At 45.4% G+C, this 27,191-nt stretch overlaps 1 protein-coding gene across 2 annotated transcripts in view; it reads left to right on the top strand.

The window, feature by feature from the left end:
- LOC144761320 (protein FAM228B-like) overlaps nucleotides 1-27,191 on the top strand; it is a 223,841-nt gene that overhangs the window by 62,429 nt on the left and 134,221 nt on the right. For both annotated transcript variants that reach the window (XM_078646761.1, XM_078646760.1), the window contains exon 4: nucleotides 25,735-25,854. In XM_078646761.1, the coding sequence (XP_078502887.1) occupies nucleotides 25,735-25,854 (120 nt within the window). The remainder of the gene's footprint in view (nucleotides 1-25,734; nucleotides 25,855-27,191) is intronic.

The raw sequence follows: 27,191 nt of genomic DNA, 5'->3' as shown, positions 1-27,191 counted from the left end.
TATTTTTGCGATTTCTACATGAATCCCGTTTTGCGAGTCTTTAATAGCGATTCCTTAATAATCGCTATTAAGGACTCGCAAAACGGGACATTGATGAATCTAGGTGTAAGTCTTCAACTTCTTATGCAATTAAAGACGAGAAGAGGTGGCTCTGATATGGTGTGGGAGGTCTTTTCATGCTTTAGCAGTGATGTAAGAGAAGGCTCAACTTCCTAACCTACTTTCGCGTATGCATGGGATCTGTGCTAGTGAGAATCTGGTAGAGCGTAGGTGTCTGGAGGGTTGGTGGGACTGCACATGGCTGTTTATGTAGGCTGGACTGGTGTTGTATAGTACTTTGTATGTGTGTAGGAGAAGCTTGAATTGGGTATGCTTATGTATCGGGAGTGGATTGAGTTCTTTCAGGTGTGGTGTGACCTCAGACCAGAGTGAGAGGTTGAGAACCAGTCTGGCTGATGTGCTTTGGACCGTCTTTAGTCTATTTGTAAGTTGGTTGGTGATTCCGGAGTAGAGGGTTTTCCCATATTTCAGTCTGCTGGCAATGAGGGCTTGGGTGACTTTCTTTCTTGTGTTGTTTTGGTAGCCACTTGAAAATTGTATTCAGGATTCTCAGTATGTGGAAGCAGGACTTGGTGATGGTGTTGACCTCGGTAGACATATCCAGCTTGCTGTTTATAATGATCCAGTGGATTTGTGCTTGTGGGTTGCGAGTGGGGGTGGATCCGAGGTCTGTAGGCCACCAAGTGGAATTCCACGGCAACGCATGGTGGGGGGGGCAAGGGTCTGATAGGTCCCTGTATTGGATGGCCTTCATGATTGTAGTGGTTTCCTCTGTGGAGAAGTTGTTCCAGATGGTCAGGGTGTTGCCTTTGTTCGATACCAGTAGACGTGTTACAAGGGTGCTGGGGTCCAGTTATGGGTCTGGAAGGTCATTACACAGTTTTTGGATTGGGGTAATGTTGCTGGTAGTTGCTGTAGGTGTGGTGAAGTCCTTGATGATTGTGAAAATTCTCCGCCTCCATTCTACTTGCGTGCAGTGCTGTTTCATCATTCTGACTGCTTCTGTGTACTAGCTGGCCCACATTCCTGTTCATTGCGTTTTTGGCTTATGGGCGCAGGCCTGCTGGTCTAGAATGAGGACTCGGACTCTCTCCTTTCCAGGGTCGGATGATGTGGGAGGGCTTATGACTTCTGTGATTCTGATATGCACTACTAGAAATACTACATTTCTGGGGGGGGTTCAGTAGGGGAGGGGCTGACATCCTTGGGGAGCGCCGAGCCAGTGGTTTGGCTTGGCTGTATCAAAAGATAATTTGTTTTTCTTCAAATTTTTCCTTTTTCAGAAAAACGAAAAAACCATAGCAGCAGCGGAGGTAGCTCTGTTATCTTGCGTACATTGGCAGGAACCCAGCGGTCTGCACTCCTCCGATTAATTTAACTCAGACTCCAAACATAATAAAAATATATTATAAAGATTATTTAAAATTAATTTTTTTTCTCAAATTCCTGTGTTTTAATTAACTATGTACGATTATATCACTGAATTGACTGATGTTTCTTTAATTGTCAAGCAAGATTATATTATATTAATCATATACAAGTGGGGTTTTAGTAGAATGATGAACCTGAAGTGAATTACTTTAATGTGATCTCAAACAGGTTGGTGAAGGAAAATGACACACAGCTTGTTCAGGTGGGAATTCCGAGTATTGAGCCTACGTCTCCAGGGTGCACACCCTGCAATTCAAACACTGTAGGGTCGCATCCTTCTTTTTTCAGTTTAACACCAAAGATCAGTGCTTTGTGTTGCATTATTTCGGGAATTAGTATTAGTCTATGGAGTTCAGTAAATGCACTTATTACACCTTAAATCAAACTGACACTGTGGACACATATATACATGTATGTGGTCATACGGGTTAAAGATGTTCTTTTCGGTTTGGACTGTTTCCACAGACAGTGAAGAATAAACACTTTGGCAGACCTTGCCTGTCCAGAAGCCATGCTGCGCTTCACTAGGCTGGAAGAGTTGTAACCTAAAGAGCCAACTTTGTGGGGTCTCTTTGGTTTTATTAAGTATTTTATTGTGGTCATTGAGGTATTGAGCCTTTCCTAAAATTGTTCTTCTCAATTCAAGGGAGCCAGCAGTAACAGTAACATAAAGTAGCATGTCCTGCCTTCCCGATCTCCACTGGCTGGCCTGGCTTGACAGACAGACAGATTTTAGGAGGAGCTCAACACTTCAGTGACCACAGTTACATAATTAGCCAAGCAAAGAGATCATATAGCCCCAGCAGGGTTTGCTCCTCAGGTTATAGTGCTCCGAAGAGACTTGGGCAATGTGCAGCTCGGCTTCAGAGAGCTGTGTCCTGTCTGCCACTGTTACATCTTCAGTTTCCAACTCAAAACCTGATGGAGGAGATATAATGTCCAGTGCATCCCCTCAATCCATTATTATCGGCGAGGGAGTGCTCATATGATGGTCACTTCTTCTAGGTCATTACATACAGTGTGTACAGTCTTGGACTTTTGTGTTGTGACAACCTCATACATTCTGGACATTAAACTCTTGTGAGCTGCCATTTAACTTATTCTGGTAAGACACCTGAAATCGCTGATTTATATGAAAAAAGTTCAGACCTGGATGCAGCATCCAAAACAAGCATTGAAAATGCAACAGGTCTCGCCTTTGGTTAAGTTAAAGCCATTTGCTTTGCTAATGGTATTGTATAGCAAAGCACGAACATTCAGCTTCCTTGTAAAAGGATGCAGAATCATCACGAAGGGCGCCTGATTTTTTTCAGAGCTCAGTTACTCTCCAGCTAGATCTGCACTTTACAAATAAACTATACAAACTTAACATGAAAGCAACTTTGTGAAATGCCTGTTAGTAAAGTGCTGCAGGATAACTATTGCATAGGTACTGATAAAGTCCTTTCCATACCCCTTGTGAGAGCCAATTACCTAAGTAAGGCTGGGTCCAAAGGTCTTCATAAAATAGCACCTGTGAAGTTGGTTCACAATCTTTCACTATCAGACTATTTCAAGCAGCAATGGATGTTGTTAATGCCATTAGAGAATTAACCAATTCATAAAACATTTTAAAATCTCTGCACGGGTCTTTCAATGCCACACCAGGCACATACGCACACACATACTAAAAACACCTTTTAATTGAAACCTTCCTTTGAAGGAGGGTAATTTAACCTTAAGGATCTACATAACATGCACAGTAGTAGGTTGCCAAATAGAATGCAACTTTCATGTCAAAAAGCTTACAGTAAAATGTGTATATAATATGACTAAATTCAACCTATTCCTATTTGTGGAATCTATTTCTCTGATAATTCTCTTCAGACTTTACACCACTTTCGAAAATGCTCACACTGGGCTGACTGTGTAAGGAAAGAATGGTAGACACTTTAGCGGGTGCAGAAACCGGTTTAGCCAAAGAAAGTATTGGCAAAGCCAAAAGTCCTGCCATTGGAAAGAGTCAAAGTTTTTGCAAAAATATGCAAAATCCACAAGAAAGTTTGTTAAAAAATAAAGGTGTGGCCCAGCAGTCCAGGCACATCAGCCCCTCTCTTAAGCGCACTCCTCTTCCAAACTTATAAGGAGGGAGAGAGCACACTGCCTCACATTCCAACACTCAATTTGCACAAATGCATTATGGTAAATATAGTGCATGATAATACTTACTTCAGTAGTAGTCAGGTTGGATTGGGATGCAAAATAGGTGCGGGCACCCTAAAAAGGGTGGCCCACATTTGCGGATTGCTCCTTTTTACAAAACACTGCTTAAGTGTTATGAAAATAAGAGGGAGGGTTGTCTTAAAGGAGGCATGTTTTGTTAACTTAAAGGATAAACCCTGCCAGGGCTCTTTGTGCACAGATTAGTTCACAATGGTGAATAACACCGGACTACAAGTGAAGCCATTTCTGCTCAGGCCCCACCCTTGCACAATCTGCATACATTAGTAGGCCAGCCCTGCGAGAGACTGGGAATGACACCTCCTTGGTAAAACTGAGTCAAAAGAGGGCCATTTGCCGCCAGTATAAGGCCGTTCGGACCCCACTGGGCTGTTGGTGGCATATGAAGCCATTAAAGATAATGGGGTAACCCAGTAACCCTCAGAACCTGGGTAGGTATGCTAAGGAAAAAATGGTTCTGTCTGGAAACAAGTATAATTGATGTACCGTACTTAATACGTTTCAAAAAATATATTATTCATCATGTAGTAAATCAACACACCCAGGGGAAATGACAACTTAATTCAGAAGGTGAATTCCTTGTTTAATTATACTTTTTAGATATGCAAGGTAATAAATGGCTGTCCAAAACATAAAACAACAATCAAGCAAGTGAAGAGTGGTACAATTAGTGATTGGTCGTGATCAGTGACAAAGTGCTGTACAAGAGTGACATGAATAACGCATATTTACAAATATGAACGGTATTTTACAAGTATGTCCACAGTGAAATGCATAGACCCCAACAGGATATAATATTTCCCTGTTCTAGTTGAGGAGTTGGGTGGACAGATTGAGATAATAACGTCGACGTTTTGACCCTAATACTAGTGCAGATTCATAAGCATCTGTGGTGAGTCTTCATCAGGACAGGGGAGGATATGACAGCCTAACAGCTTGAAATGTGTAGCACATTGATTTAGTACGTCCTTATTCCTGGAGGTGTCAGCCGACACCTTACCCTCACATCAAAGGATTGTTGTCTTTTCAAACCATACAATTATGTCATCAACAGCCGGTGGAATGGATTACAAAGGGGCTGCTGTAGCGATCACCAAAGTCCGTCCGAATCTTTTGCAGAAGAGTGTAAGGTGTCGGCTGACACCTCCAGGAATAAGGACGCACTAAATCAATGTGCTCTTAAACATCTAAACAAAGTGGAACTGAACCCCATTTTTTGGGCTGGTTACAAGTTGCATGTAACAGGCGTGTGTAGAAACTGCACATTAAATTAACATTTCTGTGTGGTAATCCCCCACCAATATCGTGCAATTACGAGTGCATTTCACTGGAATGGTTAATACCTGCAGTCCCAGAGCTTCACCAAGCGCATATTCCAGAGAATTAAAGCTCACATTTACCACCTGCTTTGAGCTGGTGGGAGATGTGAGTTCAGGGGCAGGTACTGTGCGTTGGTGGTGGAATGGTAGAAAGAAGGTGAAAAAGGTGCCCTGGAAAGGGCTCATAGATGTTTGGACAGGACAGAGTCTTTGCTGCTGTTGGAGTCAAAGCTTTAAGCAATTTAATAGCCTATTTTTTTCTGACTGGCAATTTCAGGTCGGGTAAACTGAGTGCAATCCCACATGGTATTTCCACTCTCCCAGACTCTTCATCCACTCCTCTGTGTTTGGTTTGCATCTCGTTTTGAAGAAACTCCATGTATGGCTACATTCGTAATATCGTAAATATGTGTTTGTAACTAAACAGCAGTAACACTGCTCTTTAGTTCAAATTGTTTGGATTATATCTCAGAATACAGGTCATGCCAATTGTCTTTCTTCCATTAGTTGTTCTCCATAAGTTTAGCACCCCCAAATCTTTTCATCAGTCCTACAAGAGTGGTCTCAACTTGTGGATGCATCCAGTTTTACTGTGCCAGGTGCTGTTTCCCTTCTTGCTGGGGGCGTAGTTTCCCTTGGAAGTCAATAAGTAAGTACATTCTGAGAAACATCCTTTACATTGTTGTGATTATACCGCGATGCATTTAGAACGCAGCCATTACAACATAAGTCGTTACATCGACTTGCGCTGGATGGCGCTATAGCCTAAGGAATAGTAAGATTTACTATTCCAACACCTTCCTTTCTGTACGTAGACTGGTGTTGAAATAGTAAATCTTACTACTCCGAAGTCCAGCGCCCTCCAGTGCAAGTCGTTGTAACGACTTGCATTGTAAAAACTGCAATGTTATTACCGCGATCATTTAGATTTTGTTGTAACATCCCATATTCGCACATTCTACTAGACACAGGGCCCATCTTATATCCTAGTATAGTGGAAATTAATGGAATTCACCAATGAAACCTCTCCGTACGAATACACGCCTTGAATTTTGGGGGGAACCAATTGGGATTAAGTACATCTTGCTCAAAGTTCCGTTTGGTCTCTCGTTGACGATCACCCCATGCTGTTCTCACAGCTGTGGTCCCTTGGTGATTGCAGGCATGCCATAATGTAACCACAACTTATCTGTTCTACTCGGATAGACCCTCATCTGATTGTTGCTGCCAGAGCTGACAAGAGCGGTTGGAGTGAGCACTTAGCACATCTTGAATATTAGGTTTCGCCTGCACAGTGCTTGCGCTCTGCTTGTGAAATCTATTGTATTTAATATTAATCTTAAAAGAGGCTTACATCCCGCCCCTCCTTTTCATTAGTTTGTGTGCTTCCCACTTACTTTTCCTATTGATTGTAGCATACCATTTCCTGTTGTTCTCCGTGTCTTCTTCTTATCTGTGTTCCAAGGCCAAAGTACTCCTTTACATCCACTTGAATTTCTTTGTTATATTAATTACGAGCGGGCATGCCACTTTTGTTTACTTACTTCTTGGTGATTCTGCTGCTCTGAACTTCTTTCGTATTTTAATTATGAGCGAGCACGCTGCTTTTTTCGACCTACTTCTTGGTGACTGTAATGCTGTGCTATTTAGAGAATTTAAATGTAATATTTCTATTATTTGGTGTGAGTTCTACCCATATTTGTACATTTGTAAGCACTAGAAGATTAGGGATTTCCTTACAGGATGTTGCGCCAGTGCAGAGACTCGAACCTGGTTCCCCAGCTCTAAATTCAGCAGTTCTGGCCTCAACGCCACAGCCTTTCCCTTCTTGCCGAGCCTTGCGTTCTTCAGCTCTTTGAATGGAGGGCACTTTCAGTAAATCAAGCAGAGGCATAGCAAGGATGTCTTATGCCTTAAATACACTCCCTATGACTGCATCATAGTATGCCCATTCATTTCAGTGGATTTGTAAATTACCAAACCAATTGCCTGACAAGTAAACATTATTTTATTTTCAATTACTATAAGGGATTTATAACATCTACAAGACTTCTACAATGGCTACAGCTGGCGACTTTTAGAACTTGAAAACAACTTGGAATGTTGGGGTTATGTACATTTGGGAAAATTAGTTTACAGCTTTGTACCCTTTCAAAATGCACTTTGTGCAAACAGCATCCATCAGCAAGAGCTTTTTCTTGTTGCTTCCCCATCGCCTTTGCTTCCTCATCATTGGTGGGTGCTTCCTCATCATTGGTGGGTGCACTCCTCTCACCTTGACACCTCCATGGCTTCCGCTCCCTCTCCTTCCAAGACATAACTCCCTTTTGGCGGAACAACCCTTTTGGCTGATTTGTTTTAAGGAGCAGCAGGATCTTGCTGCAAGTGCCAAGGAAGGCTGCTTTACACCTTTTACTATGCAGTTCTCCTTCGCACAAAATCTCACCTCTTTCAGACTGTTTACCCAGTCCATCCTAGCTGTTACACAGCCCTAAAAACCAAGAGATACTGCTGCAAAACTCCACTAACAGTCTGTCGTTGTTAAAGAACACAATTTACAGCCTGCAGCAAGTAGTTTGATTTCTCTGCATTTTCTGTAGTTTGTCATGTAAGGGAGGGGTAATTGTTATGCATTTATAATGAGTTAAATTCTCATGCTTGCAGTCTAGTGAAATGTACTATGTGCTTTACATGAGCACCAGTTACTTCACACATTCATTTTTTTGTAGTCATAGGGGGAGATTAAATGATTTGCCCTGAATCACAGGATGTTGAGCCAATGCCGAGACTTGAACCGTGGTCTCCAGGTCTGAAGTTGGTAGCTCTGACTTCTATACCACATACTCTTCTCGTCTCATTAGTATGTTTTCTGGGACAGAGACAAGCACAGAATTTCCCCCAGAAGTTCACTTTGCACTTAGCCTATTCACTTGTGTTGTTTGTGTGCATTTCCTAACAAACCCTCCTTACAAGTGCATCTTCAGGCCATCTCGCTCCTCCCCGTGTCTTGCAGCGTCCTTGCAGGTCACACCTCGTTGCTTCTTCTCTCGATTTATTGGGTGTCGCTGAGTCAGCGTGCATGCCCTGCTCGGAGAGACATTTAGGAGGCTTTGAGAAGTCCTCCCAAAGCAGCGATCAGCTTGCCAGAACGCGCACAGTCGCGCGCGACGTGCACAGCACTTTTTCACGTCGAGGCTTTGAGAAGTGCTCCCAAAGCGGCGGCCCAGCACTTTTTCACGTCACGCTTGGACCACTGGCTTCACCACTCGCGTTTTTTTTTTAAATTCATTTTTGTTTCATACATGCTGGTGTCTTGCACTGTTTTTTGTTCTAGGAGGGGTTTTCCGAGACCCTCTGTGCCAGGCGTGTTCGAAGATCCCATACCAGTGTCCGACATTACCGCCGGCTGTCATTTTATTTGCTTTCTAAGCCACGAACAAAGTGATATTTGTGTATTAATTGGCATTTTGTGCATACGTTTCGAGGATATACCCACTTCTTTGCGTGGAAAGGAGTTTAGCGTTTTTGGGAGAAAATTTAAAAGTTGTGGAGGGAATTGACTGAGTCATCTTGCAGTTATTAAACAGCACTGAGACAATAATATTGACATGTTTATTATCCGACCGAGTGCATGATTTCACCGGGGTGGTACATTGAAGCAACGGGATTATTTCAGGTCTGACACAAGCTGGCTGCTTTGATTGAAATTGGTGTGGGGAGAATGTGCGCTTCCGGTCTTTTGTGATGCTTAGTGCGTTAATGCGCAAGGTGCGGAAGTCCGCGTGCAAACCAGGGGCAGTTTCTAAACCGTTGACCGTATGAACTTTTTATTCCGAAATTATTACAATGAGTTCCGTTGAAATGGGTAAGAACACCTGTTATTTAGAGAGCTGTGAAGTCGCGAGACGAGCTGCATGCTCACAAACAATGCAAATGTGTCTTCCTGTTGCCTTTCCATGTCCGCAGGCTGCAACGCAACCCTTTGACTTTTAATATTGATCCTTGATTTTTCGCAGTAGGTTACTTTAGTGTAACCTAAATCTCAAGAGCAAGAAAATGACACTAGTAATAGAGCGTAAAATGTGCCGAACATCACACATTGTCTCAGCCGGAAATGCAAGACTTCCAGCTCAGCTTTCTAATGATGCCACTTTGCCAGTTTTATTTTTTCTGTTTGTTTTTGTAAATCAAAACCAAAAAGTAGAGAGCAAGGACTATAGGACGGTCCTCCTTGTCCCTGTCAATATTTTGTAACCAAAGAAGATGGCCAAGAAAAATGGCTGTCTGACACTAGAGTATCTGGCACCTCAAAGGTTTGTTAATAAAACCCTCACACACCAACCTGGTTGGTGTCATGCTTCATCATGGGGTCCCAGCCGGGTAGGAGAATGCTACCCAGCTGTGCTACGACACCTGATTACAATGGAGTTGGTTTTGTGGTGTAGTGCATGTGATGAAGTGGGTGAAAAGTTATAAAAATACCTCCAGATTGCTACCCGATACTTTATTCGTGGTGATTTGGGGTATGGTTAAAAAGGCAAGAGAGTGGATAATGGGCTACAGGTATTATGTGTTGCTGTTTTTTATCCTCACATGTTCAACATGTTTCAGCCCGTTGCACAAAATATTAGGGCTTTCTTCAGGACCTCTCTAATCAAAGTGAGTGATGTGAAAAAGTGAGTGGTAAAAAATTACCACATGAAAAGCATTTTAAGACTCACGCTAAGGAGTGCTATGTATGCGTGGAGGACTGACCATATGTGGGTCCTCTCAAAATGTAGAATACCTGTTGCTGTTGCTTTCCTTTCCGTTTTCCTTTACAGGTATTCTACATTTTGAGAGGACCCACATACGGTCAGTCCTCCACGCATACATAGCACTCCTTAGCATGCTTTTCACACTTTTTCACATCACCCACTTTGATTAGAGAGGTCCTGAAGAAAGCCCTAATATTTTGTGTAATGGGCTGAAACATGTTGACCACCTGAGGATAAAAAACAGCTACACATAATACCTGTAGCCCATTATCCACTCTCTTGCCTTTTTTTTGTCAAAGATATGTTTATTGATTTTTTTAAATACAGAGAAAATAAATGCGTCAGTCCCGCACATCATCCCACGCAGGGGGTAGCATTGAAATCCGCCCACACGCATCACGTTACGCCGGCCAGAGCTCCCCTAAACCAGACCTGCAATATACAGAATAACGCTTCAATAGGTACAGTGTCTGACACGGACGGGGGCTCCAAGCGGTCTGTGAGGTAAGAGGGAGATCAACGACAGTCAGAGCAGATGCATCCATAGCAGTTCGGCGGGACCTACGTGGACCAGGCAGAAACTAAAGGCCGCCGCCTTACGCTAGATCAAACGGCGGGCTTCTATTTGCAAGTTCCCTGGTGGGGATTGTCATGGAAGAAGCGATATGTGGGATGCACATTAATAACATTAAAACACAACCCCCCCTCCCCCCTCTCCCCTCTCCCCCTCAGCCCTCCCCCCTCCCCAGTGGTGGTAGCTACTTCAGAAGACACGATTCAAGGTACGTGATGATGGGAGTTCAAAGTTGAAATAGGTGAAGGGATCTAACACTAGCAGGACATACTGCAGATGGCAACCCCTTGGAGAGAAACGTGACCAGTGGGCCCCAACGGAATTCAAAGTTCTTAAAATCATCCAAGAAGATGTCAGCCATCCTCTCCAAACTCAATAGCGTCCAAAGCCACGAATGCCAGAGGCAGATGGCTGGTGCCTCCCTCCGTTTCCACGCTGAAGCGAGGGTGAGCTTGGCCGCCCCGATGCTGAGCCACATAATCTTCTTGTCCGCCCTAGTCTGATGTTCGAGACTAGGATCACGGAGACCCAGTAGGGTAGTGGCCATCGAGGTAGGAATAGGGTATCCCAGCATCTCCTTAATTTGGGCCAGAATTTCCTCCCAGTATGGACGAATGATAGGGCAGTCCCACCAGATGTGCTGAAAGTCTCCCAGCAGCCCGCACCCCCTCCAGCATTTATCAGAAGTGTTAGGAAATATCTGTCGCAGTTTGGCTGGGTGAAGGTACCAATCCATCATGGTTTTCATGTGTACCTCCCTAAGCTCCACAGAGTGGTTAAACTTGGCTATGTCTGACCGTAAGTGTGACCACTCCGCCTCGGAAATGTCCCGTTGAAGGACCCCCTCCCACATGGACAGGTATTGAGGTCTAGGTGAGATCGCAGTAGAAAGTAGGAACCCATATATGAAGGTGATAGCACCCTTCATGGAGGAGGTTTTGGTCAGAAAGGCTTCGAACTTCGTGAGGGGGCATGTGGCTGCATCTCTCACCGGAGGAGACATTGCCCAATGGAGTAATTGAGCGTGGTGGTAGCGTTCCTTCTCCTGAACCCCGTAGTCCCTCTTACAGTTGTCAAAGGTGAGTGGGTCACAGTCATGGAATAGGTGCGTTAGTGCCAGACATCCCCCTTCCCTCCAAGCATCAAAGGGGCCCTCAGACAAGGCTGGGGGAAAGGCGGGATTAAAGTATAGGGGCGTAAAGGGGGAGGGAAATGTAGTCCACCTATCGTCCCTGGAGACGGAGTCCCAAACCTTCATAGTGGTGCAAGTGGGGGTACTGATGTAAGCATTTTTGGGCCTGTCATTCTTGGGCTTCCACACCAGGTCCCAGACCGTCCTCCCCGCCACGCTCCGATCCATGTGCAGCCAGTGTTTTTCTGACACTTGTTGCGACCATTCTACTAGCACTCGACGTTGCGCCGCTTCATAGTATAGATGTATGTCAGGTAGCCCCACCCCCCCTTCTTTCTTTGGTCTGCGCAGGATGGCGAAGGAGAAGCGCGCTCAACCCCCCTGCCAGATAAAGCATAGCATCATGGATTTTATTCGTCGAGTTCAATGGACAGGACCTGGAACAAGTATAAAAGTTTGGGGAGAAGGGACATTTTAACCGCATGAATTCTCCCCAGCCATGATATGAACATTGGCTTCCAGCGGTTCAGGTCGGCCTGAATCTTGGTTAATAACGGGGGGAAGTTGGCAGAGTAGAGTTTCCCCAGCGTGGGAGTCTGGTGGATCCCCAGATATAGAATAGATGTACTGGCCCAAGGAAGGGGTGTCAGCGTCGTGAGACGGAGGACTTCAGATTGGGGGAGCGTGAGGTTAAGTACGTAGGACTTATCATAGTTGACCTTGAACCCCACAACCGCTTCAAAGCGCTCCAGTTCCGCCTGCACATGGGGGAGAGATTGGGCCGGGTCAGAGAGGGAGAGGAGGACGTTGTCCGCGAAAATAGTGATCTTATGCATCTCCCCAGTAAAGGGTAGGCAGTGGATGTCGGGGTTAGCCCTCACCACCAGTGCCAGAGGTTCTATGCTTAGGGTAAAGAGTAGAGGCGAAAGGGGACACCCCTGTCTAGTGCCCCATGAGTGTTCGAAGAAGGAGGACGTATGCCCATTCACCGCCACTCTGGCCCTGGGGAGAGGTAGTTTGCCCGAATCATTGTCAAAAATTTAGAGGAGAAGCCAAAGGCGGTTAGCGTTTGAAATAAAAAAAACAATCCACCCTGTCAAATGCCTTCTCGGCGTCAAGCCCCACCAGTACCGCCAGGTTTTTGAACCTATTGGCCTTTTCAATCAGGTGTATCACCCGTCTCGTGTTGTCGTGGGTCTGTCGTCCCTTGATGAACCCTGATTGGTCGGATGTATGAGTGCCGGCATTATGTCATTGAGCCGTTGGGCAATGATGGAGGAATAAAGTTTTGCATCCAGATTTAGGAGGGCAGTCGGTCTATACGAGGCGCATTTACTGGGGTTTGGGTATGATAGATATCAGGGCTTCAGCCATCGTACCCGACGTCTCGCCTTCATCCGCCATGCTGTTAAACAATCGGACTAAGTACGGGCTGAGTTCAGAGGCAAAGGTTTTATAGAAAGTGGCGGTGTACCCATCTGCCCCCGGGGCCGTATGGGGTTTCAAAGCCTTAATGGCCGCCATCACGTCATCTCTCGTGAAGGTAGCAGAGAGCGTCTCATTCCACTCCGCTGACACCTGGGGCAACGGTAATGTCTGCAGATATTCTTTTTGCGTGGCAGCATCAAGAGACTCCCCCGAGTAGAGTGTCTTGTAGAAGGAACCAAAAAGCTTGGCTTTAGACTCATCTTGGTGTTTCAGCACCCCCTGAGCGTCCTGAATCCCCCCAATGTATTCCCTTTCTCTCTTGTCCCGGAGCTGCCTGCCAAGATGCTTCCCCAACTTGTTGCCCTGGGAGTAGGACAGACGTCGTAATTTTAGCAGAGTATATTCTGCCCTGTTATTGTAATGCGCCCGAAGCTTACCCCTGACTGCCGTGAGCTGTATTATTGCGCGCCTGGAGGGGTTCGCCTTGTGTGCTTCCTCCAAAGTGGAGAGTTCCTCCTCTAATTTCTCCCTTTCCCGACCTCGCTGTTTGTTAAGCGTGGCATTCAGGGCCATGCACTGCCCTCGAAAACAAGCTTTAAGGGCGTCCCAGGTGGTAAAGACCGAGGTGTCCCCCGTGTCATTTAGTGCAAAAAACTCCTTTATAGCTCCCCTCAAGGTGTTACAGGAGGTTTTGCCCCGGACTAAGGATGCCGGGAAATACCACCTAGGGCTAGTCTTGCTCTTCACCCCCCACTGAAGGCACACTGCGAGCAAGCTATGATCGGACACCGATAATGGGAACATCTTGGCCTCGCGAAGGTCGCCCCGGAGAGACTGACTCAGGAAGAAGTGATCAAGTCGGGAATAAGAGCGATGAACGTGTGAGAAAAAAGTGTAGTCTCTAGATTGCCATGCATCGAAAAGGCCCATATCCAAAACCTTCTGCTGCGACTCAGGGGAAAACGAGCCCATGTCAGATCTTTGTGAGTGAGTACTATCCATTTCTCTCTGCCAAACCAAATTGAAGTCCCCCATAATAAGCAGTGGTCCCTCAGCAAAATCTATGACCTTTCCTAAAAGAGTGTGGAGGAAGCCATTCTGACCGTTGTTGGGTGCATACAGTACGACAAAGGTGCATAGTCTACCCCGCAAGAGGCCCTTCACCATGACCCAGCGCCCCTCTTTATCACTTTGTACTGCCGTAAGGCCACTCCTGTCTGCTTCGTGGAAGCGGAAGACCTATAAATAAGTGGGAACTGTTTGTGCTTAAGGCGTGAGTCTTCCAATTTAGTCAAGTGGGTCTCTTGAAGGCCCACGACATCCAGCTGGTGGTCAATGATATATTTCCAAATCTTTTGACGCTTCTGGGGAAAGTTCAGCCCCTTAACATTCCACGTCCCTAGAGTTAGCGGCATCATCCAGTGTGGGAGGACCCCTCAACTAGCTCTGTACCATCAAGGATCGGACCCCTGCTACCACCACTACCCCCCCTTCCCCCCTCCACCCCCATAAACACCCCAAGAAGCCCGTGCTCAACATCCTTGAACCGATGTGGAGCCCCCCACCCCCATTCCCCTCCACCCCCCTCCCACCCCTCCCCCTCAACAAAGAGCCCCCTGAAAAACATCAACCCCAACAGTGTGTCCAGAACCCCCAGCAGAATTAAAGTAGGGGGTGAACGATAGGTGGTCGCACCGGCCTTAAGGGCAGGGGAACGTGGCTTCAGCCCCCCCAGGCACCAAGTCCTGATGCAGGACATCCCCCCAAGTAAGGACTTGGAAACATTACCCATCTGGATCATGCGGACAGTCCCCTCCGGCACCAGCTATCGGCCCGCAGGGGCCAAGCAAAAGACTCAGTCCTCAAGTGTCCACTGGAGAGTCTGTCACCCGGGCCACGGAAGCCACTGCCGCTCCTCTTTCTCGCAGGCTGACAGATAGGTCGGGTCTCTTTGTCGCTGCCGGTTTGCCAACTGTCTGCCACTCCGAGGAATGGCGCCGTCGTCTGGTAGGGGAGTCGCCTGTGTCCGTCGGAGTAGAGGGGCTATCCAGACCCAGGAGTTCACGGGCCGCCTCTAGCGATCGGACCTGGATCAGCTTGGTCTTCCATTTAAAAATAAGACGGAACGGGTGTCCCCACGAATAGGGGACTCCTTGTTCCTTCAGAAAGTTAGTGATAGGCCGGAAATCTCTCCGCTTAGCCAGGGTGGAGGCCGCTAGATCTTGATATAACACCGGCCGGTGATCTCTGAACTCCAGGGGGGGCGTGATCGCGTGCCTTCCTCAGAATCCTTTCTTTGAGCTGAAAATCGTGGACACATACCAGAATGTCTGGAGGGGGGGCCTTGGGACCCCGCGGTAGGCCAACCCAATGCACCCTGTCCATTCGAATCTCCTGCAGATCTTCCTCATTCAAGATGTGCCGAAAGAGGGCCTCCACGTAGTCCTGTAAGTCCGCCCCCTCGCCCTTCCATGACACTGCTCTTATTCGTATGTTGTTGTGGCGCGATCTGTTCTCTAAATCCTCAGTGTGCGCCTGTAGATCTAGGTTCTGCTCCATGAGGCGCAAGACATCTTGCTGGAGCCGGTGCACATCCTCCGCAGTCCCCAGATCATGCTCCTCCAGCGTCGCAACTCGTTCGCCCACTGCATCCACGTCCCGTCGCACCTCTTTCAGATCTGACGCCAGCTGGGAGCGCGATTCCACGATGTCCTCCTTTATTACCGCAAATAGTTCCATCATAAAAGCTTTAGTGGCCGGCGCCTCACTGTCGTCTCGGCGCGGTGACTTGTCAGCAGTCGGCGAGGTCGTTTGTGGCACGTTTTTCTGGGCGCTGTCCCTCGGTAGCTTGTCTTTTTTGGGCCTATTTGCCGCCATCTTGTCTCCCACTGGTAGCAAGGAAGGCACGGCGTCCTTCGTTTGGTCCCCCCTGCTTGCGGCGCTGTCCCACCAAGCGTGCCAGGCCAGGCGTCCGGCAAGGCTAACGCGGGACCCCGATAGTGCTCGGCCGGTCTCTCCTCGCATGCGGCAGACCGCCCTTCACCCCGCCGATGGAGCCCTCCAGGCCGCTCCGGTTAGCTGTCTGGGGCAGATGCGGAAAGGAGAGGAGTAGCCCCCATTAGCCAGGCACCCAGGGTACCAGAGTCTTCTTATGGTTGCACTGCCTCACCAGCTCTGCTCTGGCTGTAACTGTCGAAATGGTGCGGGAACTCCAAGGCCCAGACTTACATAGGTCCCCAGGTGTCCCGAAGGCCTCCCTGATGCCTCCCCGGCGGTAGGCACTGCTGCGCTGAAGGCGAAGGACGGCCGCCGAGCCCCTGCTTCACCCGCCGGCCTCCGCCTGTCGCTTCAATGTAGGCCGCCACCGAGACTCTGCACGCAAGAGCTAGGGGCCTGAGACCCCCCGTCGGGCCTTAAAGGAGCTGCCGGTCCCCAGCTCAAGTCCCCTGCAGGGTGCAGCGCTGTCCACCGAACTGCGGACCGTTGTGCAGGGCTCTCACTCCCTGTTTGTTGCTCGGCTCACCTTCACGGGTTCGCCGCCGCTGGGTCGCGGGGCTGGACGCCGCCTCTCCTTAGCGGGACCCCCGGTGGTCTTCTACTCTGCTGGGCCGCCTTGCCGCGGTGTCACTACGGGCTCACAGGCCTCCCTCAGCCCCTTGGTCTGCTGTGTGGAAGAGTCCGCCAGCGACCGGCGTTTAGTGGTACCGGCCCCAGCACCTTCCACCGCCGTTACTCCGGACGCCCCACGGGAGTGCAACAGGCCCGGACTGCTGTCCACGCGACTGCCTGGTCTCCAGGCGTGCGTAGGCCGCCCCGCGGCGCGTCCCCGTTCCTGCTCACCGCTCGAAGAACAACGCCGCTGGGACCTGCTGGACTGCCCCAGGGCACTGGACACCTCATCTGAGCCGTGGATGGGCGCCCTGCAGGGAGATATACAATGCTATATGACAACCGGCGCCGGAGGGACTGAGAAGCAAGTCCTACTCCGCCGCCATCTTAGCCACGCCCCCTCTCTCTTGCCTTTTTAACCATACCCCAGATCACCAAGAATAAAGTAACGGGTAGCAATCTGGAGGTATCTTTATAACTTTCCACCCACTTCATCACATTCACTACACCTCAAAACCTGCTCCACTGTAATCCGGTGTCGTAGCACAGCTGGGTAGCACTCGGCTACCCGGCTGGGACCCGATGATGAAGCATGACACCAACCAGGTTGGTGTGTGAGGGTTTTATTAACAAACCTTTGAGGTGCCAGACACTCGAGTGTCAGACAGTCATTTTTCTTGGCCGTCTTCTTTGGTTAAAAAAAAAAAAAAATGTTTTTGTAAGTCGCCTATTCACTGCTTTTCCAGAGTGAATTCGGGAGCAGCTAACAGTGATTAAAAAATGTGCCACACATTGTACCAAGGTGAAAAGCCAGATGTTCATCTCCTCTCCTTAGCAATGACAATTTACTCATTTTATTTACGTATTTTACAAAGCTCCGACATGCCACCTCACAGCCGCTTCAAAGCGCTTAAGTGGCATTTGTACTTCATTGGACCGACCGCCCATGCAAAGCTCATCTTATTGGCCCCTTCAAGATGTGTTGCTGTGAAGAATTATTGCCCCTGGGATCCGAACCACAAGCTTAAAGTTTAGGAATATTTCACAAGTCCTTAGAATTCAGAGTGAAAGCGTTGGCTTCTTGGGCAATATGTGTAGACAATTGTGCTATAAAGTGAACTATTTGACCACATTTTGGAAACATTGGACACTGTGTTCAAGGTTTTTCTCCCTTGCAGAGTCTAAGCTGTTGAAGAGGCATGTGTTGCAGAGAAGAAAACAAACATGCAGTGCACCCAAGCAAGCTTGGGTATCACAACTCTCTTTACCAGTTTCCTTATCACCACAGTGATTCCGCCGCAAAGGGGTTGCACAGGGCGCACCACACTGGCCCCCTTCCACCTATGGAACAGATGCAGCACCAAGGCAAGGATTGCACTGCGTTTCATGTGCGCAAATTCGAAACCTTTTCGAAGAGGTTAGGACCTGTGGACATCTTAAGGATGCTAGAGGGCCTAGGCGAAACGTATTCTGGGGCCCCTATTCAGGACCGCTTTGAATTTATGATCCAATGTCAGCTCTTTCATGCCTCTTTGGCCAGGTCACTGACAGTGCACAGGCGCACTCCTCCAAAGTCTAAATGTGTTTACATCTAATATTCGGGATTAGTGACGTGTTTTCAATATTGTAACACAGCAGCAGTTCAGGAATATTACTGCAAATAATCTCTTTGATACCCTCCCATTCCTCATATGTGAGGTCCTGTTATGATCAAAATAAACCTTATTTACGGATGCTGCATGCAATGAGCACATTTCTCTGCAAAATATCTGCAGTAGACTCTCACACATCACCCACATTAAAAATCTGTTTATGTAGCATATTTTTAATGTTAGTACTCTGTCTGGTAAACAGCAGCCCAGTGCTGCTGTTGACCAGATGGCCACACGTAAAGGTCAGGAGGGCCCGGGCAATACTTTGTGTATACTGCCCTAGTTGCTCAGTTTTGAGTGACAGCGTGCTTTAAAAGTAGATAATTAATTTATTCATTCATAAATGTATGTGTGGCGAAGTGAAGCACTTCACTCATGTGATCAGCAATAGCTTTCAAAAGAACAAGCATTGGCATAGCCAATAGGTATCGCCTTTGGGACCTTATAAGTGTTTAGCCATGCAACAGTTGATGTTGTTGCACCAAGGATATTGTGCTGCATAACTAAATACTTATAAGGTCCCAAAAGCGAGACCTATTGGCTAGGCCAATGCTTGTTTTATTTATTGCTGTTTCCAGAGATATAGTTCCCTTCTTTTTGACATAATTAGTCCATATCAAATAAACTAATCTGTAGATGTTTTAAAATCGTTTCCCTTCAGACTACAAGGATGAACATTAGGTCCTCTCTGCAGAGGTTCTCAAGGGACCCACGTGGCACTTATCGCTGCAGGATGTATTACTAGTCAGCAAGGCGCAGCCAGCGACACGCGGCACAATCTTGGTCCCCGGCCTCATCGGCATTCACACTGTTGCTTTTTTCTTTGTCCTCCGCCCTTTACCCAATCTCCCGCTTTACAATACAACCAGTAACAGCACAACATATTGCCTTTCTCAATATGCAAGTCATACACTTTAATGGAGTTTCAGTAACTTGTATTGCACACACAACTCACAACAAAAACAAATTTTTATTAATCACATAAGTAAACCCTGTGGTATTTACCAGTGCTTGTTTGAAGTGTTAGCAGTGTCCAGGGCTTCTGCTGACCTGTCCACACTGGTCTGATGCTCTTAGAGGAGCACACAGGATGATTTCCTGTTTCATTGAGAGGGTGTGGTATTATATCCGACAGAAAGGATGGTAGAGTAGTGTGCAGCACAATGCAGCAGCTTGTAGAGGGACACGACACCCACAAACTCAACGCACTGCTGTGTAACATGGTATCCCACATTCTTTTCTTGTTATCATATATTAATTCGGTCCCCCCACCCCCAGTTCTGTCCCAGAGAAAGATATTACTTGTGCTATAAATCTGGAATTGCAGTTTGTTGGACCATGACCCTGTCAGCCTCTGATGTGGCCGATCCCTCTGAATGCATAAACACACTCCTTGACAATGATCTCCTGAGGGAGCATAACGTCAGCGTTGTGCTGGTATGTTAAAGGTGCTTCCAGATTTAGACTGTCATTTAACTCCAGTACTTGCATTGAATTCCCCTCCTTAGGAGGTTCACGCCTCATACGGGCGGCATGTACAAGTAAGCAGGGCACCTACGTTCCTTTCCAAGTGGGATGATCACCTTCCGGAAAGTTGGCTCTGGAAGTGCTAAGACTGTGCTCTTCACTTCCACTCCATCCACAAGAAATAAGAAGGCACAGATGAGAACACACTGGACCCGGCCACCTGTGCTCGCCACTTCCACTCCATCCATTCGAAGCGGAGAGGTGCAAATGTACACCACTGCAGCCACTGTGCGGTCAGTTCTACTCGGTCCAGTCCAATCGAGGAGGCACAGATGGACAACACAACTAGCACTCTTCACTCCTTCCACTCAAAACAAGGATGCAGGGATAGCCAACACAGCAGCCACTGTGCTCGAGGAGGCACAGGTGGACAGCATAGCAGACATCGTCCACTCCACCTTTATCCATCCACTTTAAACAGAAGTGCACACGCGCTTTCCACTTTTACTCCATCCACTGAAAACGAGGAGGCGCAGATGAGCAACACAAGAGACACTGTGCTCTCTACTTCTACTCCATCCACACAGAACAAGGAGGCACAGATGGACACTGTGCCCTCACGGTCAACTCTGTCCACTTCCACTGGAGATGCAGATGGACAACACAGCTGTCCTGTTGGGTGATGTTCCATCATTTTCAAGGCCTGACAGCCTATTTTTTAGTATGTTCTCACCTCAATGCCACCAAGGTCTTACCTTGTAAAGCAGTCTTCGCAAGAGTGAATAAATAATGGCAATTCTTTGAAACTGTTGGACGGCTTCTAAAAGCGTCAGATCACGAGGATGCAGATTATCAGCTGACCTGAAAAGCCGCAGACAATGCTTAGTTACCAGGTGTTTACCCAGGATTCAGGGCTAAAGGTTTTTATGAGCATACTAGTCCCTTAACATAAAGTAGTGGGTGTCTAGGTGATAGAATGGAGTGAGAGGGATTTTCCTTATATTACTAATTGAAATGCATGAACAAATGATAAATGTTTACTCGCTTGCTGGTTTACTTCCATTTTGTACCAGCCTTCATGTAACATTGTCAACATCGTTGGCAGAGTGTGGGCTGCATGATGTGGACTACGGATTATAAATTACCCCTTTGTAAGTTTAAGATGCTTGGCAATTCGAAACCTGACTTAAACACATGTCATTACATCACAGAACTGTCATTCTGACTAGTAAGCCTTCCAGGAAAGCCAGCAAGTTTGGACATGTCACCTACAATGAAAGTATGCAGGCAATGCTCCTTGGGAGGCCGTGCTTCTGTTGTGTGAAGGGTGGTGCATCACTGTGGTGCTACCAGGTCTTTGGCTGAATTGTTTTTTAGTGCTGAAAGCATGATCCGTCCCCTTGGTCACGAAGCCAAAGAAAAGTTAATTACTTTCTGGCTGCACAGTTTGTTGTCCGCTTAAACAACATGTCACGGTTTTACTATCAAAGGGGCAGATCCTTACTCCTTAGTGCAGAGAACACAGCAAAAGAAATTGGAACAAAAATTACTCAAGGGCAATAGATTGAAGTTAATTTTATAGTGGGGATATTTGTTCAACTGAACGGATACTCCCTTAATTCTTTGCGACTGCTTATGTAGATCATAAGTCACTTTTCATTTGTAACAATAACTTCTTTTTTAATTTCCCCATTGTCATGGGCTGAGAGCTAGCATGATAACTGGGCACAGCTGAGGGTTTACTTTCAAGCTATCACTGACCACAAAAAGGGTTTTTGCACAAGAGGACAGTTCTCCCCAAATTCCTATATGTCCTTCTGCACCAATCGGATGGCCCTCCCAGCATCGCCCATTAATTGGAACTTTGTAACACTAAGGCCTCCTTCATTCTCGAAAATGTTAGGACAATCCATGAAAGTATCCTGGTGAGTACTTCACCCGCTAAAGGCATGCAATTGGGGATGCTGCACCCAGCTGGAGACTCAACAGGGACCAGTTGGGTATACAGTGCACTTTCCCAATTTAGTGTTCTATCTGTGCCCAGAAAGAGACTGAACTTGGTGGTTGGCCACTGATCAAATGCATGTTTTATTTGTTTTTCTTTATGTTGTGTTTCATTTTTTTTTTGCAGTACTTGTTTACTAATATCGAAACCACTTCTACAGAGTTTAAATAGTATAGTCCCATCTGTGTCAGTGATACAGGGCTCAATAAAAAATCTCAAACATATACCGACACATGACATAAAATCGAGAGTGAAGATGGATATCTAAGAATCTTGAGGGTAGGCAATGGAGAGGGGTTGGGTCTATAGTACCACCTTGTGTTGAGCAGTAATTTGTATGAGTGACAGGAACCCCCTAAAAAAGGAAAGTAGAACAATTAAATGTTTAACATTCTAAACAGTTCAAAGATGTGCCTTAGTCGTGATTGTTACTCATTCCTTCTCATGTCTATCATTGGGATGACAAACAACTTCTTATAAATCCCACGGTATCAAATACATATGTATCTAGAACCCTAATCTAGAATCTGTGGCAACACCTAGTAACATTGTGGGAATGTTTAAAAATAATGATATTAGCATAAAAAATTGTCAGGCCGCACACCATGATCTTACTGTTGATCACTGTGTATAATGTAACCCGATAATGTCTCAAATTTCTCCATTTGATAATTCTATTACGCCATTCTTTCACAATGAGATACAGTCATCAATTCCATAGACCATTTCTCAGTGGTGTGTAGTGAGAGTTTGTGACATAGGCGCAGAATACCCACTTTGGCTTCTGTGAGCGAATCGTTTCCCATCTGTGGATGAGTTTATATTCGAAACATCATGGCTAAGGGTTAAGTATTTCAAAGGTGAAATAAAGATACTATCTGACATGGAGAGTTGTAACTAAATGGTTGGCCTAGTTGTAGAAAAGTGTACACTGGGCCATATATTGTGAAGTAGGTCACACTCTTGTGCCCCATACCGTTGAGAATAATAATTCAGCTTTGCGTAGTTTTGTGGGAGACCAGTACGATGAATGCAATATCTCAAAGTATAGACATTTAATTCTGGCTTCCCTAAGAACCTTGTCATGTTTTAATAGGGCAATTAGACCAGTCAACTTTCATGCATTATTTTCTTAGGAAAGTCTACCAACGTAGTTTGGTCTCTGCATTCATAGGTTATCTATTAATATGTACTGGAAAGGAGAACTCTAACGTTTCCCCACAGGTTTGAATACCGTCAAATAGGTAAAACAATAATGCCAAACGAGAGTGCCTCCTGCCTACCCTGTATACAACTATGTAGTTGTATACAGTCCCATCACTACTTCGCAGGTAGGTTTCCTGTGATCAAAGGTCATTAAAGTCCTTACACTGTCTAGTAAAGAATATTTGATTGAGAGGTTCACAGCCTATTGTCAGGACTGTGGTATTCTATAACGTTGTTGTGGAAATAATGTATGGAAAGAGTTTCAGAAACCTGTAACTTGTGTTTCTAAACTGTCAGCAAGCCCCTTATCATTGGATTGTCATGTGTGCATGGATGTCTGTAGCCTAAGTATACGGGCAGGGGAGTATTATTGAACTGCATGTGTTTTACTCTCTGTTTACCCACATGTATTTCTGTTGAACATGAGTAGGGAAATTCTCTGTTTGACAAGGGTGCGGAATAGCAGGATATCATGAGTCGCAGTAGGCGCTGGCCTCGTGACATAGTGTAAACCCATGGTGTTTGCAGTGTCAGTGCCCCAAATAAATATATGATTTAGAGGATTGTGTTATTAGTAAATCTGCCAAAACACAGATTTAGCATTTCTGCCTAGGGTGCTGTATAATAAGCCTTATTTTGGATTCTCTAAACATTGAAAATTATGCCGATAGACATTAATCTAGCTATGCCCAGATACAATAGTAACTCGGCAAGCTATAGTAGCCGGTCAACCTTTCGATGTAGTGTCCCTGATCTGTTGTTTTTTCCCACAGTTAGCTCCTTCAACACATGACTGGAAGCCACTGAAGACCGGCTCAAGCATGTGGAAGAGCGCATAGATCCTCAAACAGATAATGCACAGGATGTCAAGTTGGCAGAACTGTGGGAGAACCTATCGTATTAGGTGGCGCCTTCAACCAACCACTGACCGACCGCACCCAATCATTGCTCATCTACTGCCCACCAACATGCTAGGCTCATTTTATAGGCTGTTAAACAGAGCAAAGGTCCTTTTCACATTAACGGCCACTCAATCAGAATAACAGCTAATTTTTCTTCTGAAGTAAACTTAAAGATTAGAACGTTATTGAACCTGCAACCTATACTGCATCAAAATGAATTCAAGTATGGACTATTGGATTCAGATGTTATGCTGGTTAATCTTCAAGGAAAGATGACTGAATTTGAAGATCCAGATGATTTTAAGAACTTTCTAGACTCCAAGGGCCAGATGTAGGAGCCTAAATACCGGTCAGTAACGGCCGATTTCGGCCGTTACCGACCGGTATTTAAGAATTGACATGTAGGGGCCCTATTTTACCGAATCGGTAAAATACCAATTCGGTATTTTTACCGAATCGGTAACTTCCCGATGTAGGTGGGACTCTTCTGAGTCAAAAAGGCCTTACAGATTCGGTATTTTACCACCCTAAGCTTTTTTGACCATTCTGACATGGAAATTTAGGCACCTCAACATAGGTCAACCCGCCAGTATCCCTACCACACACAATTGACTCAAATAGTGCAATCACTGGCTTCAAAAAAGGACACATTCAGGTATCTGCTGACACTATTAGACCAGGGCAGTAAAAGACTATCCATCTGTAGTGTGGACTTCTATGATAAGTTCATATGTGTATCTTCAAAATAATGTCCTAGTTCAAATATGCTAGATAAGTACTTGTTGTAATTACTGAATTACGACGTTCATGCTTATTTCCCCTAGTGAACACCATCCTCACCTCCTCGATGATTTACCTAGATTACACTTTGAACATATAGGCTATTATTCTCTTTCAACTACCTGTTGTTGATCCCATGTATTCATATACCCATCCCCGGTGGGAATATGAGAAAGCAACCTTAGTCTAAAACCAGTCTATCATGTTATTCATAAAACAGCCAGGATAAACTTTGCCAAGTGAAAGGAATGTTCTGGGTTACAGGAGTTAAAAGATCAGTTAACGGCAACTCTGCCTTCAGATTTTGTGTTTCATTATATTCTTTCTTGTGGTGAGAATTGTAGGATCAAAACTTGCACTGATGCTGTCTTATGTACACCATATCAAGATCCACCAATACTACTCTGAAATGTTAGAGGAATACTCATAGTTATGGAGCTAATTTTGGGACAGGGTGACACTAGATCAAAAAGTTGATCAGCTACTATTTCTTGCAGAGTTGCCACTTTATCTAGGCGTAGCTAGAGGAACATCTATTTTCAGTATTTTCAGTGTTTCAGATAATCCAAAAACCCTAGGCAATAATGCTATATCTGTTTTTTGGCAGATGCACTGCTAAAACCCATCTCTAAATTAGGCAGGAATGATAGTGAATCCCAGTGTCACCAGGGATTTACAAATGATCTATCCCTGTCGCCCCTGTGGGCCTTTTAAAGGTATGGCCTGGTGGAACTGTTCCAGCAGTCATCCACGACACTGCTGCATTCGATAATACTGCACAATTTGCATTACTAATCTGTGTGAAAACTTCCTATTTGCTTCCACCTATGGCCTCATTACAAGTTCCTTGAACTTTTCCCCCATTTCTACTGCTACCAGGCTAGAGTTGCGGATGCCAGAGCTTTACATTGATTGCGGGTAGGGGCGACAGATATTTTCCGGGGATTATGGTCTTTACTCTGAGGATACCCTCGTAAATGAGAATCACTGGGAGAATGATGAATACTGCACACAATGTCCCCATGTAATTCTGAAGTTTCCAAGAGTTTGAATTGGGTGTATTCACAATTGTATCTGATCCACTTCGTGTAAATGCCATACTTTATTTGAAAACGAAAACATGTTTATAAGGCAAAACAATACTGTTAAACCTAGTGATTTCTTATATTTTTTACTTATTGAATCTTCCCAGGAAGTTGAAACGTCAGTTGTGCCAAAGAAGATAAGGTCATGTTCCTCTTTAGAGTGCATTCCTTACCCATGTCTTAAAAGAAAACCTTTAGACGCTTGGCTGACACAAAAACATACACAGGTAAGACATATAATTAATGACTGTTTTCATGAATGGGTCAGAAGGTTCATACACTAAGGTATGACGATAAGGAGAATTAGAAATTACAAATATGGTGTGCTCTTATACAACAGGTGATTCTTAAACTTTTGACTCCTGGGGACCCCCACGTAATCATTACTGCAATCCAGGGAACCCACTGAATCATTATTTTTTTAATTATTCAATCTCTTTCATTAAAGTTTGCGTTCCATTGCATTCAACAATACTGAACAAACAACAGCCCTGCTCTACACTGCCGTTACATGTCCCTACTGAATCCTTATTGGAATCTGGAGACTGAGTCATCACTAGAAGCTGTCTTAAACATTTTTTAATCGCAAAACAATACACAAATGCAGAACAGGTATTCATTAAACAAATACACAAATAATGAAACATTTTATTTAATATGCAAAGACATGTACAAAATAATCAAAATGCTAATTTTAGTAGGAAGGTTGTTGCTTTTCTAAATTCAATTGAGGCCACTCATCATCCTTATTATAATTCTGTTTGATGAACTTGCACTACTCCCACAAATCAATCTGAGGATACTTTTAGCCTCCAATTTCAAATTCCTTCTCATTTGCAGAACATTTTAAAATTTCAGTTGTACATTTTTCTATACACTTTATTACTCTGTAAATATTGTTGATTTTACCGAGCAGTTGCAGACAACCCCCTGAGTAGGCTTCACGGACCCCCAGTGGTCCCCGGATTACAGGTTAAGATCCACTGACTTACACTATTCATAAACAAATATTGATTGTGTCCATTTGGGTGTGTTACCTTTACTTCAGAGGCTGTACTTGGGGAGTCATTCCATCGTAGGAGTTACATTGGTAGTCTTTATATCACAGGTAAGTTTCAAACTTTTACTTCACAAGTCTTAACTTTGCAGGTAAGTTAGTTTTAAGTGTCCTAACCATACCATATGTGCCACTGAGTACTAGTACAGTCAAACCATCAGCGCCAGTACAGTGCGTTCAAATCAGGAGAACTGGGAAGGGGCCCAAGGGGCGAATAATGATACCTTGTACCTTGGTACACAGGAATGGGAGGAGATGCTAGCCTCATGTGCTCAAGGTCCATCTCACACAGCTGGTTTGCAAGGAACTGAAGCTAAATCAGGTCCTGAAAAAGAACCTTAGGTGGAAGGCGTTTGGAAGCCTCTCCTAAACACCTTGCAGTTGTCAGTAGAAGTCCTGCAATATCAGTCCAACAAAGTTGATATTCACCTATCATTACTTAACACTCGGCCAGTTTTTGTTGTTACAGGTATTGATGAAAATCTCTACAATCTAAATATGCTAATT

Source organism: Lissotriton helveticus, chromosome 6 (assembly GCF_964261635.1).
Source record: "Lissotriton helveticus chromosome 6, aLisHel1.1, whole genome shotgun sequence".
Lineage (NCBI taxonomy): Eukaryota > Metazoa > Chordata > Amphibia > Caudata > Salamandridae > Lissotriton > Lissotriton helveticus.
This window is presented reverse-complemented; position numbering and strand designations above follow the sequence as displayed.